Source organism: Trachemys scripta, chromosome 9 (genome assembly GCF_013100865.1).
Source record: "Trachemys scripta elegans isolate TJP31775 chromosome 9, CAS_Tse_1.0, whole genome shotgun sequence".
NCBI classification, from domain to species: Eukaryota; Metazoa; Chordata; order Testudines; family Emydidae; genus Trachemys; species Trachemys scripta.
Genome location: NC_048306.1, coordinates 54,626,578 through 54,645,431, shown reverse-complemented (window position 1 = coordinate 54,645,431; position 18,854 = coordinate 54,626,578). Strand labels below are relative to the sequence as shown.

Here is an 18,854-nt window from a genome sequence, read left to right as displayed (position 1 = left end):
ACGGACTGGTGGGACCACATAGTGCTGCAGGTCTGGGATGAATCCCAGTGGCTGAGAAACTTTCGCATGCGGAAGGGAACTTTCCTTGAACTTTGTGAGTTGCTGTCCCCTGCCCTGAAGCGCAAGGACACCCGGATGCGAGCAGCCCTGACTGTCCAGAAGCGAGTGGTCATAGCCCTCTGTCTGCAACGCCAGACAGCTACCGGTCAGTCGCGAACCACTTTGGCGTGGGCAAATCTACCATGGGGGTTGTTGTGATGCAAGTAGCCAACGCAGTCGTTGATGTACTGCTGTCAAAGGTAGTGACCCTGGGAAACGTGGAGGTCATCATAGATGGCTTCGCCGCGATGGGATTCCCAAACTGCGGTGGGGCTATAGATGGAACTCACATCCCTATCCTGGGACCGGACCACCAGGCCAGCCAGTACATTAACCGAAAGGGCTACTTTTCAATGGTGCTGCAAGCACTGGTGGACCATAGGGGACATTTTACCAACATCAACGTCGGATGGCCGGGCAAGGTTCATGACGCTTGTGTTTTCAGGAACTCTGGTCTGTTTAGATGGCTGCAGGAAGGTATTTACTTCCCGGACCACAAAATAACTGTTGGGGATGTGGAGATGCCTATAGTGATCCTTGGGGACCCAGCCTACCCGCTAATGCCCTGGCTCATGAAGCCCTATACAGGCGCCCTGGACAGTGAAAAGGAACTCTTCAACTACCGTCTGAGCAAGTGCAGAATGGTGGTGGAGTGTGCTTTTGGACGTCTCAAGGGGAGATGGAGAAGCTTACTGACTCGCTCTGATCTCAGCAAAACCAATATCCCCATTGTTATTGCAGCTTGCTGTATGCTCCACAATCTCTGTGAGAGCAAGGGGGAGACCTTAATGGCAGGGTGGAAGGTTGAGGCAAGTCGCCTGGCTACTTATTATGCCCAGCCAGACAGCCGTGCGATTAGAAGAGCCCAGCGGGACGTGCTGTGCATCCGGGAGGCTTTGAAAGCTAGGTTCCTGAGTGAGCAGGGTAACCTGTGACTATTTAGTTTGTTTACAGAGAAGCTGAACCTGCCCCCGTTTCTTTACCCAGTGAATGTTCACTATTCTCTCCAGTTTCATACCCCGTTCACCCCCTTCCAACCCACGTTTAAAAATAAAATCACGGAAAATTTGTTAATGAACAACGTTTTCTTTATTACTGTTTTTGCGGTAAAGTGTTGAAACAGGGACGCAGACTGTGGTGGGGAGTGGGTGTAGTGTAGTGATGCAAAGGACGCTTCTAAACTCGAGGAATGACAGGCTCCTGCTTCTACAGTGGTCCGCACTGGTGGACTGATTGTTTCAACGGAGCCTGCCACCCCTCCTGTTCGGGACTCTGTGTGTGGGGGCTATGTGACTTTGTGGCAGGGGGAGGACGGTTACAGATCCGCTGCTGCGTGGCTCTGTGATCCAAGATAAGGACCGCTGCATAAGATCTCTAACCGCCCTCCCCCACCACAAAGTCACATAGCCCTCCCCCCGCCCCCACCACAGAAAATGAAAGCCACCTCCCAGACTGACCAGGGTGCCTAGGGACTGCACTGTGTGCGTGACCTGCTGCTGAACCTGCCCCCGTGTCTGTACCAACCCGCTTCCCCCCCCTTCAAACAGACTGTCCTCTAAAAAAACATGATGGAAACAGTAATTAACAGAAACGTATTTTTTATTAGCAACTAGACATGGGATGAAACTGGGATGGGGGCTTGGGTGAGGCGGGAAGGAAAGGACTTATCAAATTTTGGAGAATGACAGCCTTCTGCCACTTGAGCAGTCTGCAGGGGTAGAGTGACAGTTTTCATGGACTCTGCAGCCCCTCCTTCTTGGTACTTTGGGTGAGGGGGGTATGGGACTTTGTGGCAGGGGACGGTGGTTACAGATAGACTGCAGCGGGGCTCTGTCCTCCTGCCTCAGGTCCTGCAGAACATCCACAAGGCGCCGGAGCGTGTCCGTTTGCTCCCTCATTAGTCCAAGCAGCATTTGAGTCGCCTGCTGGTCTTCCTGCCGCCACCTCTCCTCCCGTTCGCTGTGTGCTCGCTGGTATTGGGACATGTTCTCCCTCCACTGAGTCTGCAGGGTTGCCTCGGCTCGGGAGCAGCCCATAAGTTCTGAGAACATGTCGTACCGTGTCCTTTTCTTTCTACGCCTAATCTGTGCCAGCCTCTGGGAGTCTGATGACCGGGTAGGTTGGGAGACAGTCACAGCTGTGGGATGGGGAAAAGGGAGTGAATTCCTCAGAAAGATACATTTTTTTGGTGAACAAAGAAAATAGTCTTTCTCTGTGAACAAGACCATTCACAGCACCTATCACATGCGCACTCAGGACAAGGTCGAATTTTCGGCCTTCGCATTCAGTCCCTAGGGTCTTGCAGTGCAGATCACAGAAGCGGAACAGGACAGTGGAATTTGGATAGCAGGCTGACATGGTAAGCCGTAGACTTGTGGCACCTTAAAACTTTAATAATAGCACTGCCCTACTTTGACGTTCAAAGCAATGCTCCTAGCGTTGGCCAGTTCCTGCTGCCAGCAATCCGGCAAGCATGAACTCTGCCCCTGTCCCATCCCCTCGTGGCTGTCCCCGGGAAAGATCCCTCTATGCTGCCCCTCTCCCGCCTCCACCGCATGGCTGTAAACCGCCGGTTACAGTTCTGTAAAGGAACAGGCAAGCAGTCCCAATACTAACATTCCCCTAATTCAAAGCAGGTCACCATGAGCGACATCACTCTGATGCGGATTTCAGACAGCGACAAAGAACGCATGCTTCGTGAAAGGCAATGATACCCGAGTACTTGATGATAGCCTGGCGCGGAAACGTTTCATACTACGGAGGACACAACAAGGCTGCTCTCTCAAGGAACCTCATGCAAAGGCTTTCCACTTACCTCCAGGAGAGCTTCATGGAGATGTCCCATGAGGATTTCTGCTCTATCCCAGGACATATAGACCGAATTTTACTGTAGCTGCACTGGCAAGGTCTAAACAGTAGAGCGCCTAGGGCAAACCAATCAAGATATACCGGACATTGTTAGATTTTTTTTGCAGCAGTTGCATTGCCAAAGACTAAAACTTTAAGTGCCTAGGACAATCTAATCATGAAAAACCCACAGTTTAATATTAATGTTCTGTTCTAAATAAATGTTTACATGTTTAAAACACTTACCGGCTGATCCTTCCCCTGATTCTGGGTCCGGGTTAACGCCTGGGACGGTTGGTAGGGGATCTCTGTGAGGGTGATGAAGAGATCCTGGCTGTCTGGGAAATCAGCGTTGTAAGCGCTGTCGACTGCCTCGTCCTCCTCATCTCCTTCCTCATCTTGCCTGTCCACTACCATCTCCGAGGAAGCGGGCGTCGACAATATCCCATCCTCTGAGTCCACAGTCAGTGGTGGGGTAGTGGTGGCGGCCGCACCTAGGATGGAATGCAATGCCTCGTAGAAACGGCATGTCTGGGGCTGGGATCTGGAGCGTCCGTTTGCCTCTTTGGTCTTCTGGTACCCTTGTCTCAGCTCCTTGATTTTCACGCGGCACTGCGTTGCATCCCAGCTGTATCCTCTCTCTGTCATGGCTTTGGAGATCTTCTCGTAGATCTTTGCATTCCGTCTTTTCGATCGCAGCTCCGAAAGCACAGACTCATCGCCCCTCACAGCGATCAGATCCAAGACTTCCCGATCAGTCCATGCTGGGGCCCTCTTTCTATTCTGAGATTGCATGGCCATCTCTGCTGGAGAGCTCTGCATCGTTGCCAGTGCTGCTGAGCTCGCCACGATGTCCAAACAGGAAATGAGATTCAAACTGCCCAGACAGGAAAAGGAATTCAAATTTTCCCGGGGCTTTTCCTGTGTGGCTGGTCAGAGCATCCGAGCTCGGACTGCTGTCCAGAGCGTCAACAGAGTGGTGCACTGTGGGATAGCTCCCGGAGCTATTAGCGTCAATTTCCATCCACACCTACCCTAATTCAACCTGGCCATGTCGAATTTAGCGCTACTCCCCTCGTTGGGGAGGAGTACAGAAGTCGAATTTAAGAGACCTCTATGTCGAACTAAATAGCTTTGTTGTGTGGACGGGTGCAGAGTTAATTCGATTTAACGCAGCTAAATTCGACATAAACTCCTAGTGTAGACCAGGCCTAAGAGTGGGCCCCGTTGTACTGGTGCTGTATAATTGAGCCCTTTCCCAAACAGCTGACAATCTAAATAGACCTGACAGACACAGGATGCGTGACGGAGTAGAACATATAAGCAGAGTGAGCAAATGTGATGGCAGCAAATGTCATGTTAGTTCCATGATTTTTGGTGGGTTTACTTAGGAGTGGAATCAGCTAAATGGAAAGAGAAGTGAAGGGTTGAGGGCGAGGGGAATAAGGCAGGGGAGAAGAGTATAAGAAAGGCAGATGTGGAGTGAAATTGAGGGGAAGAGAGTGCTCCAACCTTCTCTCTCCTTCCTTCACAAACAGCCAATCAGGCCACAGCAGAGATAGTCCAGTCAAAACTGTAGAAAGTTCTCTGAATATCCAAAGGTCTGTGCTTTATCACTTAACTCAGAGTAGGCATACGTTTTCTTTTAAAAAAATATATATATTTAGCTATATTTTTATATATAGAGAGAGAGGGTGTTTTTATAATTGTACAGGAACATTTTTATCGGTGTTTCATCATGTCTGGACAACTTCAAAGTATATTTCCAAAACTCCCAGAAATAGTATCAAGTCTGCAGCATTTATCTAATGAGTTTTTGCCTTCAACTGTTTTAATTACATCATCACATACTACGACTCCTTGCACACTGACCGCTGAGGTTTTTGGAAAATCTGACCCAAGCCATTCTGAAAATTCTGGCCTTAGGGCTTGGTTTTCAGAAGAGCCAAGTACTCACTACTCCATTTGAAGTTAATAGGAGCTGTGGGTGCTCAGCATACCTGAAATATGAGACTTTAGGTGTCCCTAGTTGGGCCTCCAAACACTGAAACATCATGATTAGTTGTCTCTTCTGCAAATTTTGGCTCTAATTACTCTGGCTCAGTTCCCATCTGTACAATGTGGCTAAAGTTTATCTAATTCACAGGGTTATTGTAAAGATAAATTAATATTTGAGGTGCAAATGCTACAATCATGAGTGCAATAGGAAAGCCCATAAAGATATTTATAATTAAGTATTCAGTGCAGGATGGTGTGCAGTAAATGAGGTATGGAGGCCCTATGCTAAATATTGAGGATTAAAAAAATACTGAACCGTTGCTTTATTTCACCATCCGTGCTGTGGAAAAATAACATAATCATGTAATGAGACTATATGAGGATATATACCCACAAAAATTAAATTAAGTTTCCTTGGGCAATGTTGATTTTAGCATTCCCCTAAATTGAGTGTTTTGTTTTATTTTTAACATCCTTTTTTATATAGGTTAGTACATTCCATATGGGAAATATCTTTAACCAGGTAGTGATATGAAGTTTATCCTTTTTTGTTCTTTCTTAGTTCGCTCAATACCTGGATCATTTTTATTTTGTTGCAATGAAGTTTTCATGGTGGTTCAGTTAATTATTATACATTTTGCCTGGGTTTAGTTTTCAGATGTTCACTTCACATTGACTCTCCATTTTATAAATTAAATATTTAATCTTGTTTTTTTATTAGGGCTTTCAAGCGATTAAAAAAATTAATCGCGATTAATCGTGATTAATCGCGCTGTTAAACAATAATAGAATACTATTTATATAAATATTTTTGGATGTTTTCCACATTTTCAAATATATTGATTTCAATTACAACTCAGACTACGAAGTGTACAGTGCTCACTTTATATTTATTTTGATTTCAAATGCTTGCACTGTAAAAAAAAAAAAAAAAGTATTTTTCAGTTCACCTAATACAATTACTGTAGTGCAATCACTTTATCATGAAAGTTGAACTTACAAATGTAGAATTATGTACCAAAAAAACTGCATTCAAAAATAAATCAGTGTAAAACTTTAGACCCTACAAGCCCACTCAGTCCTCCTTCTTATTCAGCCAATCGCTCAGACAAACAAGTTTGTTTACATTTGCAGGAGATAATGCTGCCCGCTTCTTGTTTACAATGTCACCTGAAAGTGAGAACAGGCATGGCACTGGTGCAGCCGGCATTGCAATATATTTACGTGCCAGATGCACTAAAAATTCATATATCCCTTCATGCTTCAACCACCATTCCACATGCTATGCGTCCATGCTAATGATGGGTTCTGCTTGATAACAGTCCAAAGCAATGCAGGCCAACGCATGTTCATTTTCATCATCTGAATCAGATGCTACCAGCAGAAGATAGATTTTCTTTTTTGGTGGTTTGTTTTCTGTAGTTACTGCATCGGTGTGTTGCTCTTTTGAGACTTCTGAAAGCATGCTCCACACCCCATGCTGATCAGATTTTGGAAGGCACTTCAGATTCTTAAATCTTGGGTCGAGTGCATATGAATGTTCAGTATATCTGGCACATAAATACCTTGCAGTGCTAACTACAAAAGTGCCATGCAAACATCTGTTCTCACTTTCAGGAGAGTGGCGGTATTATCTCCTGTAAATTTAAACAAACTTGTTTGTCTTAGCAATTGGTTGAACAGGAAGTTGGACTGAGTGGACTTTAGGCTCTAAAGTTGTATATTGTTTTATTTTTGAATGCAGTTATGTAACAAAAAAACATTTGTAAGTTATGCTTTCATGATAGAGATTGCACTGCAGTACTTGTATGAGGTAAATTGAAAAATACTGTTCCTTTTGTTTATCATTTTTACAGTGCAAATATTTTCAATAAAAATAATATAAAGCAAGTACTGTACACTTTGTGTTCTGTGTTGTAACTGAAATCAATATATTTGAAAATGTAGAAAAACATCCAAAATATTTAATAAATTTCAATTGGTATTCTATTGTTTAACAGTGCGATTAAAATTGCAATTAATCGTAATTAATTTTTTTAATCACGATTAAGTTTTTTTGTTAATCATGTGAGTTAACTGCAATTAATCGACAGCCTTATTTTTATATAAATGTTGTCGTGCTCAGCATTAATGAAAACTGAAGAAGTGACTGAATCAATATTTATTTCAGATAAGAGCATGTCCCTTTTATTGTGTTTGTGCATATATTTAACTCTATAGACAGTCCTGTGATTATGGTTACTTAGCAACAGGACTTTCCCTTTAAGTTCTGAGACTTTCACACAGATGATGTTCAATGTCCAGAACACATTAAAATTGCCTCTGCTTTTAAATCGACCTAGATAGATCTACATGGTACAATTATACTTTTCTATTAATATGAAGCAGTTCTTTAAAACCACTAGTGTATTTAATAAAATAACTTTAACAGAAATATGGAATAACTTCTCAACCAGGATAAAAACAACAAGTTTGCTGGTAACCTGAGATTTGGCAATTAATTTCTCAGGTTGGAATCTCCTCTTCCCGTAAAACATAGAAATAGCTTGTGTTTTCTGTGTCTAGGGTCAATAATGACCATTGATCTAAAATGACCATTGATATAGAATATTTCTGTTAATAAAATCCATGCTTTATGGATGTTTCACATATTACAAATTCTACCTGCATGAGATATCTGAAAGAGTTGTTTCATCTACACACACAAAAGTAATTCTAGGGACTTGATCAGAAACAGTTCCATCAAGCTAGCAGAGAAAAAACATTGTAGCAGAAAGTTGTAGTGAGTTCAGTGCTTCATCTTCACTGGCACGGTTTTCCAGAAAACATTTTGATGGCGCTGTCAGGAACCACGAACCTTTCCTCATAGATACTTTACCCTTCCCTTTCCCCCCATAGTAACTGACTTGCTCCTTTTTGCTTGGTATTATTAAGGGGAATTGCTTCAAACAGATAGGTCCTAGAAGTCATCCAGAAAGGATATCCTACTCCAAGCTGCTTCCCCTAAACGCCTTGCCCAGCCCTTTTCAGGAAGCCTTCTCGTGAGAAAATGCAGAGAGCCTTTCTCCTTTATTTGGAAACAAAGTTTCTTTACCAGCTTCTGGATAAGGGGCTCTCTTCCCATTATATCCTTATTGCCAAGAAAAAGGGAGTGTTTTGCATCATCCTTGTTTTAAGGTAGAATAATTATATCCAACAATTCTGATCCCATATGGTGGGTGTAAATCAGCAGGATTTTTTGTGGGCTGTCAACCTCAAAGGCACTTAATTTCATGTTTCACTCAGACTGTCTATGTATGCAGTGTAGTTGTAGCCATGTCGGTCCCAGGATATTAGACACACAAGGTGGGTGATGTAATATCTTTTATTGGACCAAAGAAGTTAGTCCAATAAAAGCTATTACCTCACCCACCTTGGCTGTCTAACTATGCTGCAGTCCCCATTACTTGTACTTGGTTCTACTCTTTGGTCTTTTAGCAACCCCAAGACTCAAGGGTTTCATTGTAATGAAAATTTAATAGCCCTGACACACAAACCTATTTACTTATTTTTACCTGACCCTGATAAGGAAAATACAAATGATTCTTCTGTGTTTAAATAAAAAAAAAAAAACAAAAAACTGTCCCTGTTCATGTGATTCTTGCAAGGCTGGCTTATCTATGTGATTAGCCAAAAGAGCTCTTTTCACAAGGGGTGAAGTATAATTTGGACAATGTGTATAAATGTTTTCGCTTCCTTGGGCTCAGGATCAACCACAAGAAAATCAACATTCATTGTCACTCAACCCCTTGAGTTCACAAGGAGCCATTGTGGGCTCCACTCTTCCACAACTTATTTATTGCAGACTGATTCCTACAGGTTTGAAAGTCAGTTGTCCTACGTGAGATGGGCAAAAATAATTTGACTGGCATGGAACACTTTCCTTCCTTGTTTCGAGGACAAGTCTGTGTGCTTCTTGGCAAACAACGTTGCCAGCATCTATTCACTCCATGAGTAAGAGGAACTTGATTCCTCCACCAAAGTCAGGAAGTATCCAACTTCTGGAAGTGGTCCATTTGACATCAGATAAGACCCTATTTGGGGATTGAGTCCCTGTGACTGTCAAGTATCAGAGGGGTAGCCGTGTTAGTCTGAATCTGTAAAAAGCTACAGAGGTTCCTGTGGCACCTTTAAGACTAACTGTGTTTGTCATCACTCCACTCCTGATCCAGTGGCGGGTTTCAGCATACCATGATGCTATCTCTGACCTATCACCCATGCTTCTCTTCTTGTCCTCCTTGCTTTTGATACTCTCTGTCCAGTCCTGGCTCTCTACTGACCCCTCTAATTGTATTTTCAGTGGTCTGTTTGATTCACACACGCCCCCCCCACTTCAACTCTCCCAAAGGCCTCTGTCTTTTCTTTCTCTGTTCTGTAGCATCAGATAATCTGACGAATGACTCATAAATCTCTCCCAACTCCAGACCCAGCTCCCTATGTCTAAACCAGCATCTTGGTCTCCTCATGAACTCCTATTTAAATTCACCATGGCCAAAACTGAGTTCTTGATCTTCCCCTCTCCACCCCACCAATGTCTTCCCTCGCAGGTTGGAAGGCCAAGGTTGACTGAATAGCAATAATCAATTTTATTTTGCTATATTCAAAAGACTATCTTATATCATGTGATATCTTTATAGGTAGAGTAACAAAAGCAAATACCAAAAGCAACATGAAAACCCACCCAGTATACACTTGCATAATATTGTGTTTAATGTCATTGTATAATAGCAATGGCAGAAGTGCAGATAACAGTAATGATATATAATCTAGGGCTGTCAAGCAATTAAAAAAATTAATTGCAATTAATTGTGCTGTTAATAATAAATACCATTTATTTAAATATTTTTGCGTGTTTTCTAAATTTTCAAATATATTGATTTAAATTACAGTACAGAATACAAAGTGTACAGTGCTCACTTTATATTTATTTTGATTTCAAATACTTGCACTGTAAAAAAAAAAAAAAAAAAGTATTTTTCAGTTCACCTAATACAAGTACTGTAGTGCAATCACTTTATCATGAAAGTTGAACTTACAAATGTAGAACTAACTCCATTCAGAAATAAAACAATGTAAAAATTTATAACCTAAAGTCTGTCCTACTTCTTTTTCAGCCGATTGCTCAGACATAAAAGTTGGGTTACAAATTGCAGGAGATAATGCTGCCCGCTTCTTGTTTACAATGGCACCTGAAAGTGAGAACAGACGTTTGCATGGCACCGTTGTAGCCTGCGTTGCAAGATATTATGTGCCAGATGCTCTAAAGATTCATATGTGCCTTCATGGTTCAACCATCATTCCAGAGGACATGCATCCATGCTTATGATGGGTTCTGCTCGATAACGATCCAAAGCAGAGTGGACTGACCTGTTCATTTTCATCAGCTGAGTTAGATGCCACCAGCAGAAAGCTGATTTTCTTTTTTGGTGGTTCGGGTTCTGTAGTTTCCACATTGGAGTGTTGATCTTCTAAGACTTCTGAAAGCATGCTCCACACCCCCGTTGATCAGATTTTAGAAGGCACTTCAGATTCTTAAATCGAGTGCTGTAGCTATCTTTAGAAATCTCACATTGGTACCTTCTTTGCGTTTTGTCAAATCTGCAGTGAAAGTGTTCATAAAACGAATATGTGCTGGGTCATCATCCGAGACTGCTATAACATGAAATATATGGCAGAATGTGGGTAAAACAAAACAGGAGACGTACAGTTCTCCCCCAACCAGTTCAGTCACAAATTTAATTAACGCATTATTTTTTTAACGAGCATCATCAGCATGAAAGTATGTCCTCTGGAATGGGGGCTGAAGCATGAAGGGGCATACAAATGTTTAGCATATCTGGCACGCAAATACCTTGCAACGCCTGCTAAAAAAGTGCCATGTGAATGCTTGGTCTCACTTCAGGTGATATTGTAAACAAGAAGCGGGCAGTATTATCTCCTGCAAATTGTAACCAAACTTGTTTGTCTGAGCGATTGGCTGAATAAGAAGTACAACTGAATGGACTTTAGGCTCTAAAGTTTTACATTTTTTTTAAAGCAGTTATGTAACCAAAACAAATCTACATTTGTAAGTTATACTTTCATGATAAAGAGATTGCACTACAGTACTTGTATAAAGTGAACTGAAAAATACTGTTTCTTTTGTTTATCATTTTTACAGTGCAAATATTTTTAATAAAAAATAATATAAAGTGAGCACTGTACAATTTGTATTTTGTGTTCTAATAGAAATCAATATATTTGAAAATGTAGAAAAACATCCAAAAATATTTAATAAATTTCAATTGGTATCCTATTGTTTAACAGTGCAATTAATCGTGATTAATTTTTTTAATCACGATTAATTTTTTTGAGTTAATCGCGTGAGTTACCTGCGATTAATCGACAGCCCTAATATAATCACAGCAGATTAGATAGCTTAAATTTATTTTAATCGTGTAGATAAATTCAGTATAGCTATGCATTGCTCTCAAAAATCCAGAAGGGATTTAGGAGTACAAGTCCTATTAACTTTTAGTCAGATTTATGCTAACTCCTTTGGATGCTTCTGAAGCTCCCCTCAAAGTATGCAGAGAGTATCATTGACTCTGTCATCCATGCCATTGGCAACAAGTCTTGCCAAGATTTGCGCAGTGTTGGCAGATAGCTTTTGCTCCTCCTTTTCGCTCCCATTAGTAATCACTCCCCCCCTGGATTTCACAAATGTGCAAACTACAACATGCAGAGATAATATCAGATCTTTCACAGAAGAATTGAGCCACATCCCCAGACACTTCCACCAGCCTTTCAGCCACATCTAGATTTCTTCATCAGCCAGTATTTCCAAAAGCCCAGTTAGCTTAAAATAGTGTAACACAGTGTGACTTATTTTGGGTTAATATTTGTGAAACGTAAAGAAATGTAAATCCTATGTTTTTGTACAGGTTCGAATGCAAGCATTGAAATGCTTCTCAGTTCTAGCCTTTGAAAACCCCCAGGTATCAATGACTCTTGTAAATGGTAAGCTGAAAGCTTCAGTGGCTAATATGTTCATTTTACAAATTAACTGAATTTGAATTATTTCCTGAATCCTCTTTTTCATTGTTTGCAGTTTTGGTTGATGGAGAATTATTACCACAGATTTTTGTGAAGATGTTACAAAGAGACAAGCCTATTGAAATGCAGCTCACATCAGCCAAATGGTAATCCTCAACAGGAGCTAGAGGGAGAGGGGCTGCAATGTAACTAATGCTTAAAATTGCAACTCTTACAAATCTTCTTGTCATAAAATCCTAAGTGATAGAATTGGGTGAAATGTTAGTCTGTAGTCCATCTCCTTGCACTTATGCAAGATAAACTCTTGTACTCCTTTAAAGTGTTGTTGTTAAATAATATTCAGTATTTATATTATACTAGTACCCAAAGGTTCCCATTCAGGGTTAGGGACTTCATTGTGTTGGACATTGTACAGATCTAGATAAGAGCTAATCCCTGCCCTGAAGGGTTTGCAGTCTCTCTATGAGCTGAGGGGTGAAAACATTATTTACTTCTGAAGGCTTCTGGTGTTGCTATGGTTCATAGTTGGAAAATGTGTCTGATTGTGTTTGACAATTATTATTTTGGTGGGTGGGTTTTTTCACAGTGCTCTTCAGGCATCCAGGCTCCACTCCCTGGAACTGTCCTCCTGGGAGAACCTTCTTCCCTTTGTTGTGTTAATTTCTATGGAATAAGTGTGCCCAGAGAATCAGAAGTGTTAATGTATCCCTGTTGCTGTACAACACTAAACAGTGTGGGATTTTGAGTACAGAGACCTCAGCCTGTTTAGTTCTGTGGTGAACACATTAGAAAATGTGTGCCAAAATTTGGAAATGTATTGATTAGGATAAACAAGAGAAAAAGAATCAAAACAAGATATAAAGCATTTTGATATTGAAATTGAACGGGTATGGAAAACAAATGTAATCAAAAACTTATCAAAGCCCCATTTTCAGAGAGGATGCTGGTTGGAGTCTTATTTTGTCAAGCAATCCTTCTCTTGGTGGGAAAGAAAAGGATTAGTTCTGTTGAATTCCAAGTTGTGAATGATAGGCACTCTTCCTGACTTTGACAGAGCAAACAGATGCAAATGGGATAAGAGATAGGATAGTAAAGGTGGGGAAATACTATTATTGTTGACTTTCTCAGGATACAGAGTGGCTGGGCAGTCACAGACAGATGCTCTGGGCTGGCAGTCAGGCCATAACAGCTGTTGCTCTGGACCCTGGCTCACATTCCTGGCAGCAGAATGTCATTCAGCTGGTCATCTCCCTCTCCTTCACCAATCCTTCTCAGGCCAACCACAGCTCGATGGGACAGCTCATCTCATTGTGCTGGTGCTGTGCAGTACAGTTGGTCTCAGGATTAAGTGAAAAGCTGAGAGAGAGAGAGAGATGGTGGGAGATGAAAAGGAAGGGGAAGACAGAGCAGGATCTCATGTGTATCAGGCTGGGGTCTTTGCAGCTGTCTCTGCTGGTGTGCCAAAGTCTGGGTGTCACAATCATCATTGAAACTCACAAATGAAAGAAAATCTGTGGAATGAAGTGGAGACCTGTTGGCCTCCACCAGGAGTTTTTCCCATTTATTCTCCCACCACCACCACGCTTTCCCTTCCACCCCTGGCCAAAGTTTTTTTTTTTTTTTTTTTTTTTTTTTAAAGACCCTAGAAGATGTGGTGGGCAGAACAGCACATTCCCTCATTACTTGTCTGCCAATGAAGCCTAGTTTCTTACATCAGTTTCAGTCCATTAACTTCTAATTCCATTTGCTTTTTGTTTACTAGGCACGATCTCAATGCATTCCTTGGGTTGCTTTAGTAGAGCTTTTTGTATGGACTACTTCAGGCTTTTTCCCTTCCCTCTGTGCATCAACATATATTGTTATAGGTGATTGTAACATTTTACAAACTTTTACCCACTTACCAATAATTCAGCCCACAATTAGGATAGACCTGTTAGGCCACAATTATTACAACACATCATGTGTGTCCCAGCGGGTAGCCAGCTTCAGCAATTCATTTCCTTGACTCCCCTAGCCTCGGCTTCTGCACTGATCTGCAGGTATCTCAGCTTGTCATCCTACATGCTGGAAGCTAGACTCCAGGATTGGTTTCCTGAGCCCCAGATGCCTGGTTCCATGGAACAGTGCGGGGATCATGGACTGGAATCCAGTTAACTCCCCCTTTTGAGAAAAGCTGAAAAGCAAAGGGAGCGGCAGGCTGGTCCTGGCAGGGCAGAGGAGGAGAAAGCAAAACTTCAGGCACCTGGACACAGCAAATTCTATGACAAGAATGCTGAATTCTGTGGTATCTTGGAAAAATGCCAGATTCCAGAGTTGTGGAATTGTGGACTCAGTGGGGTCTTTATTGAGATGCCACTATATTCTCAAAATTACTGTTTGAGGCTGGCTGTGTGTGTGTGTTTTCAAGTTAATCTCCATATCCACAAGGACTATAAACATATTTATTTTTTTAAAAACTGAGTTTTTGGAGTATAATTCCGTGGCAAGAACTGAATTTTGTTGTTGTGGAATGGTGTAATATATGGGGCCTTGCCTGTAACCATCTTAAGTAATTTGTTTCCTCCTGTTATGTTGTCGTGTTACTTTTTCTGGTACTGTGTTTATTCTGGAGGTACCCAGTCTACTCTCCAGTAGTGAGGGTGAACAGCTATCAGGAATTACAAATATTTGTTCAGAATTGTAACAGTTTTGCCCACTTATTTCAGTTTTTTGCCTTCATTAAAGGCATTTGAGAGTGGGAAATGGATATACTTCAAATCAGTTAAGAAAGCAGGCACCTCTGGAAAGGGGAGAAGCTCTGTCAAGCATAGCATATAAATTCCTCTGGGGATGGGAGAGATCTGAGCACAGGGTGTGTCCATCTTTAGGCTGTGATATCTGTAGGGAGTAATGCTTGTGTTAAATGAACAGGCTGCTCTATCCCCTGCTTGCTGTCTCTGTCCTTCCCTATGTTAATCAGCAAGGTTCTGCATCCCATGAGTGGTTCCACCATGACCTGCCCTCTCCTTGTGGTTTTATTTTTCCCTTGTTTCCTACTCCATCCTCTTCTTATCTGAGGACTCTGTGTGATTGTCAGAACTCTGCAGCTTGTACTACACTCCAGGATCATTCACCCTTAGAGATAGCACATTTACAGCATCTGGTTGAGTTATGTAGAAAACACCATGAAATGTGGGCACATTCTTGAAAAAAAAGATTTTTTTAATTAAGTAATTAACCACCAGACCTGTTCTATATCAGTAATTCTTAGTGAAAAATTATATTTTGAGATAATTTCAGGGGAAACCTTTCCTCCCCTGCAGCCTTTTGTAGACATCGGTGGAGTAAGCAAGAATCTGAAAACCACTGTCATCTCATAAAGACAGATCAAATACTTCGAAGAACATTGTCATGCACTGACTGAATGTTTTTAAAAGCAGTCAGCACTCTCCTGCAAACCCAATAGCAATAAATGTTAACTTCTGCTGTTATTCTCAGGTGCCGCCAGTTTCCCATGCAAGGTTATATTTTCCTAAATTTAAACACCAGAGACACCTTTTGAATTTTCCAAGAAACAAATGTACATAAAAAAAATACAGTATACCTCTTGTAGCAAGAAATTCAAACTTTTACAAACAATTGTCTTGTATATTCTATTAATATATATAAAATATATATTAAATTCTACTAAAATTCCTATATTTCAATAAAACACTAAATTGTTCAGGCCTGTCTCCAGAAGTTGGTCCAATAAGAGATGTTACGACATCACCTTGTCTGTCCAAAGCTTGAGTAACTGAGTATTGACTAGTATCAGAGGGGTAGCCGTGTTAGTCTGAATCTGTAAAAAGCAACAGAGAGTCCTGTGGCACCTTTGAGACTAACAGAAGTATTGGGAGCATAAGCTTTCGTGGGTAAGAACCTCACTTCTTCAGATGCAAGAGTATTGACTAGATGTTTTTCAGTATCATAAGAGCATGAGAGATGAATTATCTAAAGACTGATTAAAAGAACTTTTCTTGAATAAATATAACTTTTAGTACAAGTATAAAACCAATTTTAGAAGATGCTACTTTGTTTATTTGATTATATATATTGGGACTACGCAGTCCTGCTCAGTATAAAATATACAGTTGTATAAGCAGAAGGACTCTTAGTTCTATGGAAACAACTATGCCCATTTGGCAAATTTCTATGATATCTTTGACTTTCACCAGTCCTGGAGATAAAATGTTTTATAGGAACATAGGAATTGCCATATTGGATCAAACCTATGGTCGATCTAATCTACTATTCGCTCTTTGACATTGGTCTATACTACAAGCTTTAAAAGAAGGTGCAAAGTACTGAAATGCCCATCTGGGAAGATACTTCATGATCTCTAAGCAGTTAGTGGTTGGCTTGTGTCCTGAAACATGAATTTGTACCCCTTATAAGTGATTCTTGTTCATAATGTGGCTACTCTTATTATTCATATCTAATCTTTTTATCTTAAAATCTTAAAGATATCTTCATCCATTGCTAAAACATCTTCAACCTCACAAGGAGCCTTGAAAACCTTGAATCGGCAGTTTTTACTGCAGTCACTATTAGTTTACATAATTCTTTAGATAACATTCTTCTCTAGGTTACAATGAGGTCCTGCCACCTTTCATCCACTTTGAGCAATTTAAAACTTCAGCCCACGGCTAGTTTGACACCTTTGCCATTCATGGTTCTATGATCAACTGTCACCACCACTGTTCTATTACAGCACCCAGCTAATACAATCGGCATCTTCTTTCTTCTCCTTGGCACCCTGTTGTCATCGGCTGTTTCAACGCACAGCTCTTGAATGTGTATCATGGGCTAAATGTCATTCTGGTGCCTCTAATGCCATTTAACTCATTGTGACTGAGCAGATGGTTCATCCTTTGCTGGACTTCCCAGCTATCATCTTGTGTTCAATGATACTGGACTTCTCTTGCCTTGATTTTCTTACCACATAGGATTCTCAGATTTGGTGAATCTTAACTCTCTGCTGATATACCTACTGATTTAGTTTAGATGAGCTGAGATTAACCAGGGTGGTTTCTTTAATCTAGATCACTAGCAAGGTCTTTCAGTTTGGCATTAAGACTAGGTGCGCACTTGAACATTCTTGATTTTGGGGTAGATAGCTGGTGAAAGAGGTCAGCAATCCAACAGACTGGGGTTAGCGGGTTGTTTTGGTATAGCTAGCAACCTTAAATATTGGTCATTTTGATCTGGTCCACAACTTCCTAGTTGTGTAGTAAGCATTGCTGGTGTACGGAGAATAGAGTGCTGAGAATACTTAGTGCTTTCTATAGCAGCTGGTGCAATGCACCTTGGGATGTTCTCCAGGTGAAGACCTGGGAAGTAATAGGACTGGTTTGCATGGTAACACGATCAGGGAATTTCTATTTATGCAGCAAAGGAAGAGTGACAGTTTTTAGTTGCAGTCTTTCATTGTATAGGGGCCATGTTTAAACCATATTGTGTGTAACCAGGAGCAAACTCTGCAATGAAACTGGGCTTTGCATTCAGTAAACAATCTGTAGTGTAGACAGGCCCATAAAAACAAAAGCTTTCTATAAGGAAACCAGTTCAGCCTAAAATATATATTTGTTCTAGCTACAAAAGCTCTTGAGGAAGGTGGGGGGACACAAGCATCCAAGAAAGCCCTGATATATGACACCAGCAGACTCTTAGCAGCAGCATATAACTAGCTCAATTTTATGGTAAAACTCTCGCCCAGGTGCTGGATCCAGCACAGATAATGTACTTGTGGCCTATGTGGTATATTCAAGTTCTAAGCACTTTTTAAAAGTTTGTAGTCCTTATTTTTTCAGTTTTGCAGACATCTCTCCCAGTGTGAACTGAATGAAAACCCTTCTACACAGGTATTATCTACACTAAGTAAATATTGCAAATGTATTGCATCACTGTTTAACACCAGTTCAGTAGTGTTGTCAACAGTGATAGCCCAAGTGATAACTGGACACCTGCTGATGACAATGTTGCTTAAACTGGCTCTGAGCAGATTAGATGACAAACTGCTTAAAACACCAATGGCATCCAGCAGCTGGTTTGGGCTAAGGCTCCCAACGTTGCTAATACTGATGGATGTGAATCAGTGATGATAATGGTGGGAAACTTCTGCAAAAACTTCCCTAGTGTAGACAGTGCTACAGGCACCTCCAGTATCCCTGCTGGTGTTCCTCCTACTGTAGAGGTAAAAAGCAACAACATATTGACATTTAAAATGACTGTGGGCAGTTTCACTGTTGCTATTCAACAGCTTTTGTGCCACTGACTGTTGGATATTGCTGCAATGTGGGAAAGATAGGAGCAACAGCAGGGGTGGTCCTGATGATGTTTGTGGGAAGAGGAACTAAAACCATGCAGAGTTAGTAGAGGGGTGTAATCCTACTGCCAACTATCCTTGCAGGAGTCTAGGGAGTATGGGGCTAGGGTAGAGTAGCTGGCACACCCCACTCAGCAGTCAGTGGGATCTAGGGGGAGGGGTAGAGTAGCAAATATCCTCTGCCCTTTCAGCAGCCAGAAGGCTCAGGAAGGGAGAGAAGAGTCAGCAAGTGGCTACTTCTTTCTCATAGCTAAGGGGTATGGAGCTTCACATTTCTCAAACACTCACTAGCTAGTCCCCACAAACAGGATCAAAGCACAGCACCCCATTAGAAATTCCTGTACCATCTCCCACTTCCCAGCGGGGGGAAGGGGGGGGAGGGGGAGGGCTGGGCTTATCACCAAATACTATCTCTGGACCTTGCTAGTGGGGTCCCCCAACCCCTTCGAGCTTGTGGGTTTAATCCTTGAGCTAGTAGTGTTTGGTGGAT

General features: G+C 41.6%; 1 protein-coding gene across 8 annotated transcripts in view; it reads left to right on the top strand.

Annotated features, from left to right (window-relative positions):
- The window catches only part of ARMC8 (armadillo repeat containing 8), a 211,732-nt gene that overhangs the window by 115,723 nt on the left and 77,155 nt on the right, over positions 1–18,854 (top strand). For all 8 annotated transcript variants that reach the window (XM_034781365.1, XM_034781367.1, XM_034781364.1 and 5 more), the window contains 2 exons: positions 11,907–11,982; positions 12,074–12,164. In XM_034781365.1, the coding sequence (XP_034637256.1) occupies positions 11,907–11,982; positions 12,074–12,164 (167 nt within the window). The remainder of the gene's footprint in view (positions 1–11,906; positions 11,983–12,073; positions 12,165–18,854) is intronic.